Consider the following 10892-nt stretch of genomic DNA (forward strand, 5'->3'; position numbering starts at 1 on the left):
TTTTACACTATTTTCATCCTTGGTCAGTTTGACCGTGGTTCCCATTGGTGTTTTGGCATGTTTAGCAGACTCCATCCTAAATTTCTTGATCAGATTTTTTGCATACTTACTTTGAGAGATGAAGGTTCCATCTTCTAACTGTTTGACTTGCAGTCCTAGAAAATAGTTTAACTTACCTACCATGCTCATTTCGAATTCATCTGTCATTTGTTTGACAAACTCTTGCACTAAGGTGTTAGAAGTAGAGACAAAAACAATATCATCACATAGATTTGTGCAATAACAATATCAGAATCAACATTTTTGATGAAAAGAGTTTTATCGACTCTGTCTCTTTTATAACCATTCAAACACAAGAAATTGAGTCAATCTTTCATACCAAGCTCTAGGAGCTTGTTTTAAACCGTAGAGAGCCTTTTTAAGTTGAAAAACATGATCAGGATAATGTGGATCTTGAAAACCTTTTGGTTGTTCAACAAATGCTTCTTCATTCAAAATTCCATTTAAAAATGCAGATTTAACATCCATTTAGAATAATTTGAAAACAACAATACAAGCAACAGTCAATAGCAATCTTATTGACTCAAGTATTGCGACAGGGGCAAAAGTTTCATCGAAGTCAACTCTTTCAATTTGAGTATACCCCTGAGCAACTAGCCTAGCCTTATTTCTTATTATTGTACCAAATTAATCATTTTTATTTTTGAAGATCCATTTGGTACCAATAACATTGGTATGATTTGGTCTAGGAACAAGAGTCCATACCTCATTTCTTGTGAATTGTTCTAATTCCTCTTGCATTGCTTTTATCCATGACTCATCACTCAAAGCTTCTTTCACATTTTTTGGTTCAAAGCTAGATGTAAAGCAAACGAATTGAACCAAGTTCACATACCTTTTTCTTGTCACCATACTTTCTTCAATATCGCCAAGAATGAGATCTGAAGGGTGATTCTTTTTAATTATGGCGGAAGGTTCTCTCTGCATTGAATCTGTGATGATTTTTGGCCCTTCCTTTGTTGGTCGTTCAGATGATATTGGAACAGATTCAGCTTTTGTTGCAACTTTTTCTGAATAAGAAGGCACAACATCACCTATTGTCACAGCAGGAGATTCTGTCTGAGAAGTTTCGGCAATGAACCTATCAATTTCTTCTTCATTTGAATATTCAGAAAAATCTTTTAAATCATCAACAACAACATTGGATGATTCCATAACAGTTTGAGTTCTCATGTTATAAACACGATAAGCTCTACTATTCATAGAATATCCAAGAAATACTCCTACATCACTTTTTGAATCAAATTTTCCGACATTCTCACGATCTCTAAGAATATAGCATATACACCCAAAAACATGAAAATAACTTACATTGGGCTTTTTACCTTTCCAGATTTCGTAAGGAGTTTTGGAGGTACCTAGGAGAAGAAACACTTGATTGATTATGTAGCAAGCAGTGAATATTGCCTCTGCCCATAATTGTTTGGAGAGTTTCTTACTGGTCAGCATTACTCTAGCCATTTCTTGGAAGGTTCTATTTTTTCTCTCAACAACCCAATTTTGTTCAGGAGTTTTGGGAGATGAGAACTCATGAGAAATACCTAGAGATTTACAAAAATCATCATAAACAGTATTCTCAAATTCCTTACCGTGATCACTTCTGATTCTCACAATCTTACCTATATTGCAATCTTTTTCAACTCTTAATTTTATGCAAAGATTTTTAAAGGCATCAAAAGTGTCTGATTTTTCCCTTAAAAAGTCAACCCAAATAAAACGAGAAAAATCATCAACACACACAAAGATGTACATTTTCCCATTAATATTTTCAACTTGTATAGGACCAATGAGATCCATATGCAAAAGTTCAAGAACTTTTGAAGTATTAATTCCTGTAACACTTGTGCGGGAGTTTTTTTAATTGTTTCCCCAATTGACATGGTTCACATTTACCTGCAGATTCTTTACCTAATTTGGGTAATCCACGAACTAACCCTGTACTTGCAATCTTTTTCAAACTTTTGAAATTTATATGACCCAGTTTTTCATGCCATAAGTCAGTGGTATTACCTATAGTCGAATGACATGTGATAGTTAGTGAAAGTGTATAACAATTATACACTCATACTATTTTGATCAATAACATTGCAATCATCACGAGAAAAATTTACCTTGAAGCCTTGATCACAAATTTGACTTACGCTAATTAAATTATCCCTAAGGCCTTCAACAAGCAAACATTTCTCAACTTTGGTAATCCATCAAGACTTAGGGTACCTTTTCCAACAATATTACCTGACATACCATCACCAAAAGTTACAACACCACATTTCAAAGATTTGAAATTTGTGAGTATATTTGCATCACCTGTCATATGTCTAGAACATCCACTATCAAAATACCAAGAGTTAGAGGCACGAAATTTATGACAAGTAAAAGCAGCAAGACAATTTGTTCTTGTTTTTACAATCCAAACACTTTTTGATGGTTTTTTTCACAATTGGAATGAACTGATCTGTTTTATTTATTTTGAGAAATTTGGTCTGTTTATTAGATGTGGAAACAGATTGAACTTTTGTAGCATCACCTGTCTGAGATGTACCTGCAGAGACGTTAGTGGATGAGCCAGAATGAATGCTAGATTTCACAAAAATGGTTTTGCCTTTCGATTTAAAACGATCAAATCCTAATTCAGAAAAATTACCAGCTTTTTGTCCTGCACCAATAACATCATCCAAGATCCTAGAATTTTGATTAAGCATTTTAACACATTTTACCATGTGATTAATTTTATTTGATAATCTTTTAATTTCACAATATTTGGAAATAACTTTATCCTCAAGATTCTTCACAGTGTTTTCAAGTTCATCATTCTTTTTCTATAAGGATTTGTTATCGCTTGCCATTAAACGATTATCAGAACAAACCTTTAACCATTGATCATAATTATCTTTATACGATTCTTTCAAAGAGTACTCTTCCATATCAGACTCACTGGATTCACATGTCAGAGTTTTCTTCCTGAACTGTGTTGTCCAGACAAACAAGCATTTTATTAACCTGCGAATTTATAGTTAATCCAGAAACAACAAAGGTTAAGGCAATGTCTGAGTTATCTTCTTCATCGCTACTTTCAGAGTCCTGATCACTCCAAGTAGCTGCCATTACCATTTTATTTTTCTTCAGTGTATTGGCACATTCAGATTGAATATGACCAAATCCTTCACATTTCCTGCATTGCACAACTCTTTTATTGCTATTGTCAAAAGGTTTAGAGAAATGATTACCTTTGGAAGATTTGAACGTGGATTTTTTGTTACCAATATTTTTCTTGTATTTTTGAAATTTTTTGGTCAACAAAGCCATTTCATCTTCATCATCATTTCCATCTGAATCTTTTATCTTTTATCTTTTATCTTTTATCTTTGATGATTTGAGAGCAACTGATTTTTCTTTGGGAGCACTTGGTTTTTCCTTTTGACGAATATGTTGATTGAGTTCAAACGTTCACAGTGAACCCATCAACTTCTCTACTTTCATTGTGTCGAGATCTTTTGCCTCCTCAATTGTTGTGAACTTTTTTTGAAACATGTCAGGAAGCACTCTAACAATTTTTCAAACTAACACATTATTTTCCAATTTTTCACCCAAAGCAAAATATTCATTAGCAATGTCAGATAGTCTTTCATAGAAATCAGTGAGAGACTCAGTTTCTGTCATTCTAAGATTTTCAAATCTTGTAGTTAACATAACAAGCCTAGAACGCTTGACATCAACAGTTCCTTCAAATTGAGTTTGAAGGATTTCCCAAGCTTCTTTGGTAGATTCACATGGGGATATTAATTTTATGTATCCTTCACCAACTCCATCAAAGATAGCATGCAAGGCTTTGTTGTTATAACTAGATAATTTATCTTTAGCATCGGTCCAGTTAAGTTCAGATTTTACCTTTGTTACATCATTTGATTCAAATGGAGGTGTCCAACTGGTTAAGATTGATATCCACACATTTTCTTCTTGAGATTTAATAAAGGCTCTCATCCTAACCTTCTAATAAGGATAGTTAGAATCATTCAGTAAGGGAGGGCGAGTTATAGATCCACCTTCTACAAAGAAAGACATTTCACAAGGCACAAACAAACAGAAAAATACAAGATCTTACTAAGAGTTTAGTGACCCTCTCTGATACCAATTGAATTTTTTTATTTTAATATTACCAAGTGATTTAAAATAAACAACTTAATTAAATGAGGAATAGTGATTAAGTTGTTTAGACATATTTCAGTTTTGTTCGCACTACTTATGCAACTGATTAAACAGAAACAGAAAAAAGGAAAAAATTCAACACACGAGAATTTTTACGTGGTTTAGAAATCCTTTCATATAACCTACATCCACGGGGCCACGCCCAGAGAATAAACTAATTAGTAAAGAAACAATGTGTACAAAAGCATTGACTTAAACAATGTAAGACTCTCTCTTAACCTATTGTCGCAATCTTGTTGTACTCTTTTCTACGAATCTGGTTTTGATGAAACGCTAATTCTCTTGAAATCCCTTCAAAGAATAGTGAATGCTCACTTCCTTCCAAAGTGAGACTTAGATAGAATCCTCTCCTGAAGATCCTTATGAACACGTTAACAATAGACACTACCTGTTTACAAAGGACTAGATAGATATCCACAAGTACACTCAACACGCTCACAAAGATTAATGTGAACATACTTAATCTCTACAAATAAAACACTCTTCAAAATAACATAATGTTTACAAATTTTCCAAATGGAAGGGATAAAAATTTCAAAGGCCTTGGAAAGATATTTATAGGCAAGGAAATTGTCCAAGGCCAACATTTTCTTAGATCTTTGAAATCAAATTGCGAATTCCTTTGATTTAGGAAATCAGTTAGCCAAATGAATTCTGTATCGACAGAAAAGGAAACTGATGAGTCAGCAATGCCATCAGTTTTATCTGGCAAAACGAACATAGTCATTTCTTTTGACCATGTTCATTTTCGACACATTCTTTATTCCAGAATGAACATAATCCTTGAAAATAATCTTAAGATAATTGACATACATAATTTTACCAAATAATGTTTATTTGTGATAAATAAGGTAAAAATGTACTCACACTTAAAAGATATTTTCACACTAAAAAATCAGATGAATCAATTTTATAATAAATCATGAATCAATAAGGATATGCTACTGATTTTTCTCAATAATTTTAAAATATTTTTGTCTAAATTAAAGTTATTAGTCAATAAAGAATTTTACCGCTCTTATGCTTATTTGGGCTATTATGATGAGGTGGTGTTGATGGATATTAATTAAGAAGAATGCTTTGGGTTATGGTTTTGGTGCTTTGCATTTCTCTCCTATGACTGCCAATGCCCCAACTAATTTTGTTTGCAAAATATGCTTTATATTTTAAAGTTTCGGCAATTTGGAAATATAGGGGTTTCATTTTGTTTCTTTATCAATTTTGAACTATGATATGCTATTTCTTAAAATTGTAAGACATTGATAATTTTATTTATTTTTTCTTAAGTTTTTAATTAATCAAATTATAATAATATTTTATTAATTTTAGATTTTTAATTAATTAAATCATTTAAATTCTTAAATTTAGTTTTTTTTTACTTTTTTAGAAAAATAATATTAAAATTTGATCTATTTTAATATATTAAAATAGAAATATTTTGAAAATAAATGTTATTAAAAATAATGATCAATGATATATTTTTGTAGTGATTTGTTAAATAAAAACAAATATTTTTATATTTATTAAACAAAAAGATGTAAACTGATACGTATAGAAGCAAATAGAGTTAGCAAAGTTGTATAATCCTTCTATAAATTATATGATGACAAAATTATTGTCGATAGGTTTCCATGGCAGCGAAACGGCCTGTGTAAGCTTTCCACATTTTTTATTCATGTTTGGGTATCAATTTAATTTATTAATTTTCTGTCGGTGATTATAACAGCATAATTAAAAAATATATATAATTATTATATATAAACAGTAACAACTGATAAAATACAGTCACGCTGAGCTGTCAGTTATGTCAATTAACAATCATATTAGGGCAACTCTAATGGTGGCTACTCGAATGGTGGCTTAACATGTCCAAATCATCCAAAAATATAATTTTGTATTTTATCTCTCATCCACATAACTTTTGGCAACTTTTTTCATAAAAATGCTCCAATGACAAGCCACCCCAAAAGTTATCAACTATGACCCCACATATTATTATTTAATATATTATTTTGTAATTATAAATATTGTCACACTAAATTTTTTTAATCCATATATTAATATAAATAAATATTACATCAAATTTAAATTAGACAAAATTTAAAGGAGCTTATAAAATGACATAATCATAATTAATCAATCTAACATAATTAAAAAAAATGCTAATTAAAATGATTTTCATATTTTGATCATATGTGCTCTACCAAGTCCGCCTGAAGATTGCGATGAATGTTTCTATCACGAATTTCAGCATTTCTTTGAAGCATTGTCGGGAAGTCAGAAAAAGGTCCATGCAATACTTCAACCATTAGGGTGTCGGCGGGGCCGTCATCATAATTAAAATCAAACAAACTCTCATATGCATCCGTAGCATGGGATAATTTTGAGAATTTGGAAAACTTTGGTTAAATTGATAATATTGAAAATTTGGATTTTGAAGATTAGTAGATGGAGTATTTTGAAAATTTTGATTGAAATGAGAATATTGAAAATTTGGATTTTAGGGATTGGTATGTGGAGAAAATGATGAATTTTGAAAATTTAGATTTTGGGAGTTGGTATTTGGAGAATTTGGAAAATTTTGAGAATTTTGGGAATCCATTGGTAAGAAAAGAAATTTTGTGATATTGATAATTTGGAAGAAGATGTATGTAATTGTGTGAAAATTGAATGAAATAAATGAGTATTTATAAAAAAAAAAATAATAAAAAATTATGTGATAAACGATAAAAAAAACGGTATCAAATATATTTATATATATATCTGTAAAATGTTTTATTTATATATATATAATTAAAAAAAAAAGGAGAAAGCACTGTTACCTCACAATGGCAACGATGCCTTAGTTTTGTTACCCTCCAATGCATAAAATGTGGGGCTGTCAGAAAATGGTCAAAGAGCCATTGCGGAAGGCAACCGCAGTGGAGTTGCTCTTATGGTTTTGTTTAGGTTAACTTTTTTTTAGGTTGAATTAAAAAAAAATTACTTTGGAAGTATTTAGGTAAAAAATAAAAAGTTAATTTTAATTTAAAAAGTCTTTTTTGAGAAGTAACTAGAATTTGTAGTTTTTTTAAAAGTTATTTTCTAAATTAGAATAATTTTATTATTCTAAATTTATTTATAATTTTTTTTTATTAATATCTAAACACTTTAAAAGAATTTTTTATTAATTTTATTTTTATAAAATAGTTATCTAAACCTAAAAAATAAGTTAAAGATTTGCAGGATATTTGCGACATAAATATCTAGTATTTTATATTTGTTATAATTAAATATCTAGTATTTTACATTTGTTATAATTAAATATCTAATATTTTATTTTTATGACAAAAATATTCAATGTTCAATATATGTTAAAGACAAATACTTAATTTTTTTTGCTACAAAAATATCTAAAGTTGATAAAACATTACTTTTTTCAATACATTTCTCTGTTAGAGCTGTTAAGTGTTTACTCACTAGATATGTATCACTCTATAATTTATGTATTTTTGTTATCAATTTAAAATGTCTTCCCAATTTAAAAAATATTTTAAAAAAATGAATATAAAATGGATCGATTACATAATAACAAATGTTTGCTTAGTTAACATGTTTAATAGTTCCAACACAGCAATAAATGACAAAAGTAATATTTGAACAATTTTAAGTATTTTTGTCGCAAAAAAACATATTAGATATTTATTTTTAATATATATTGAATATTAAATATTTTTGCCAAAAAAAAATAAAAAATTAAGTACTCGAGTATAAAAAAGTGTAAAACATTGAGATGCTGTAAATATCTAAAGCTTTTACTTAAGCTCTAAACAAGGCAGAGAAGCCTTTAGGTATGTTCGTACCCACAGAATATTTTGACTGACCAACCATAATTACCAAAGATGATTAATTATACAAGTCAACTTTGCTTCGTCATTGTTGTAACCAATATAAATCAATCGCTTTAGTTAGAAATTTGGGAAACTTCTCCGTATATATATTAGTAATTAATTAAAGGTCATTGTTTTATAAATTGTTTAATTTGTTGGGAGCAATTTCAGCATGAGATAAGCACAAGCCAGTAGCTGTAATATCTTTTAAATAATCCCAAAACCAATAATATTATTATTTGCCGAGAATCATATCAGTTTATTAGGTGTCAATAATAGTGGAGTTGAGTTATTATAAACAAAAATTGAATTATTAAGCAGTCAAGTAATAATTTGTTCTTTAATAACGTCTCTCTTATAGTTTAATTTGATCATTATTTTATTTGTTGCAGAGACATTATTAAGTGAATGACGTTAATATGTACACCTATTTAAGGATGCGCCAGTATTCGTTTCATTCATACCACGTACTACCATCGAGCAGTAGTACGTCGTCTTTGCTCTGAAATACAAAAGAGTATATATATATATATATTAAAGCACGATGAAACTCAACGTTCTTATGTTGCTCTTTGTTGTTCTAATTAGCAGCCTCTTGGGGGCCTCTCAAGGAGGTAGTCTCAGTGAGTATTTCTACAAGCATACCTGTGGAGAAGCTGAGACTATTGTAAAGAAGGCCACCGAGAAACATGTCGCCAGTAACCCTGCTGTACCCGCACAGTTGCTCAGAATGCATTTCCACGATTGTTTTGTCAGAGTAAGCTAGCCATTTTAATAATAATAATAATAAAATTATATTAGCCTTTTGTTTGGACGTAGGTTCGTCACGTGAATTAATTGATTAAATAAATGTATTATTGTATGTTATTATTTCAGGGATGTGATGGATCAGTTCTGTTGAACTCAAAAAAGAAAAATGCGGAAAAAGATGCAGGTCCGAACCAATCTTTGTTGGGTTTTGATGTAATTGATGATATCAAAGCACAAGTTGAGAAGAAATGCCCAGGAGTTGTTTCATGTGCTGATATTCTGGCTTTGGCAGCAAGGGACTCTGTTTCCTACGCAGTAAGAACTGAAATAATAATATAACAAAATTTACCCATGCCTGCCGATTCCATGATCTTAAAATATATATATATAGCATCTTATTGATTTATTTAAATTTGTACATTACAATATATATTTATTCAGTTTAAGAAATCCATGTGGGAAGTGCCTACGGGTAGAAGAGATGGCAAAGTATCGCGAAGCAGCGAAGTACAGCAAAATATTCCAGCGCCCTTCTTCAACTTCAACCAACTCAAGCAGAACTTCGCCAGCAAAGGCCTTAATGTGCATGACCTTGTCGTATTATCAGGTATGTACCTACAAATTAATAATAATTACAGCCATTAATTTCCATACAATTATATTAATATATAGAGATTATATATATAACATATTTTATACTTAATTTGTTTCCATTTTTTACAATTATATTTTAACGTGCGTGATTCACTAGCTAGCACTAGCAGCTGGTGTATTTATTTTTCAACGCCCAAGACTGTTACCTCCCACCACTCGAGAAAAGAAAAGTATAACCAAAATCCTGGTGGACTATTAACATGCAAAGAAGAAGAAATTAACACTAAAATTGAAAAAGAAAAAAAAAATCGCAAAATGAAATTAACGACACAGCAGGCGGGTCTACGTATTATTATTTGCTGAAATTGATTGGTTATTTTATTTATTATAGGAGGACACACAATCGGAGTGAGTCACTGCAATGGGTTCAGCAACAGGCTGTACAACTTCACTGGAAAAGGAGATCAGGACCCTTCATTGGACAAAAAATACGCTCAGCAATTGAAGAGCAAGTGCCCTCCAAGAGACCGAAAGACAACTGTGGCAATGGACCCCGGCAGCGGCAGTGCTCTCAAGTTCGACAGCAGCTACTACGACGTCGTAATCAAGAAAAAGGGTCTCTTCACCTCAGACTCCACACTTCTCACCAACAATGTCGCCCGTAACACCGTCCAGAAGTTGGTTCATCAGAATGATTTCTTCACCGAATTCGCACTGTCCATGAAGAAGATGGGAGCCATTCAGGTCCTCACTGGCACGGCTGGTGAGATCAGGAAGAAGTGTTGGGCCGTCAATTCTAATTAGAACAAGCTACCAGTCGATCGTGCATCCATATATATATATGGTGCATGTAATAATAATAATAATCTTTGAGTAATTAATTTGCATGTTCTTCTTTTACAATAAACCGGACTATATTTTATGGCCTTAATTGATATATCTATTTATGTGCACGGTCATCAATGTCATCATCAATTTTCTAGAGTTAATTAAGAGTGAGTATCGTATATTTACTGGTTAATTTAACTGTGCTACTTGAATTGTTCGTTAAGATCTACTCTTGATGTATTAATTATTGCAAAATAAATAAATTCAAGGAAGCTTTCTATATATTACTATGGATAATTGAAGTATTATATATATATATATATATATTATATTGTTCTCATTATCTTCCTACTTAAATTATTTTCTTGCCTCGTGCCTATAAGACTACTATCTATATATATATATATATATATATATAGCTTAGAAGACAAAGACACATTAGTCTTATCATATATTATTAATTCAAAGAAATAATATCCATTTAATTGCACGTGACATAATTCTTATTAGGCACCCTATCACTTATTATTTTTCAATGGCTTGTCTGTATATGGATATCTTGTTAGTACATAATTTTTTTTTTTT

The 10892-nt window shown here is 30.7% G+C and overlaps 1 protein-coding gene across 1 annotated transcript; it reads left to right on the forward strand.

Moving 5' to 3' along the window:
* The first annotated feature begins 8679 nt into the window (after nt 1–8679).
* On the forward strand, nt 8680–10283 carry LOC133804629 (peroxidase 3-like). Its single transcript, XM_062242775.1, has 4 exons — nt 8680–8892; nt 9012–9200; nt 9327–9492; nt 9871–10283. The coding sequence occupies exons 1-4, from the start codon at nt 8680–8682 to the stop codon at nt 10281–10283; spliced, it is 981 nt and encodes a 326-aa protein (XP_062098759.1).
* The last annotated feature ends 609 nt before the right edge of the window (nt 10284–10892 follow it).

This window comes from Humulus lupulus, chromosome X, assembly GCF_963169125.1.
Source record: "Humulus lupulus chromosome X, drHumLupu1.1, whole genome shotgun sequence".
Classification (NCBI taxonomy): Eukaryota; Viridiplantae; Streptophyta; class Magnoliopsida; order Rosales; family Cannabaceae; genus Humulus; species Humulus lupulus.

What these genes read in the sequence shown, in the direction of transcription:
- LOC133804629 (XM_062242775.1), top strand. Translation starts at nt 8,680, where the DNA reads ATGAAACTCAACGTTCTTATGTTGCTCTTTGTTGTTCTAATTAGCAGC. An exon ending in TCCACGATTGTTTTGTCAGA is followed by an intron (nt 8,893 to 9,011) that starts GTAAGCTAGCCA and finishes TTATTATTTCAG; the next exon opens with GGATGTGATGGATCAGTTCT. An exon ending in TGACCTTGTCGTATTATCAG is followed by an intron (nt 9,493 to 9,870) that starts GTATGTACCTAC and finishes TATTTATTATAG; the next exon opens with GAGGACACACAATCGGAGTG.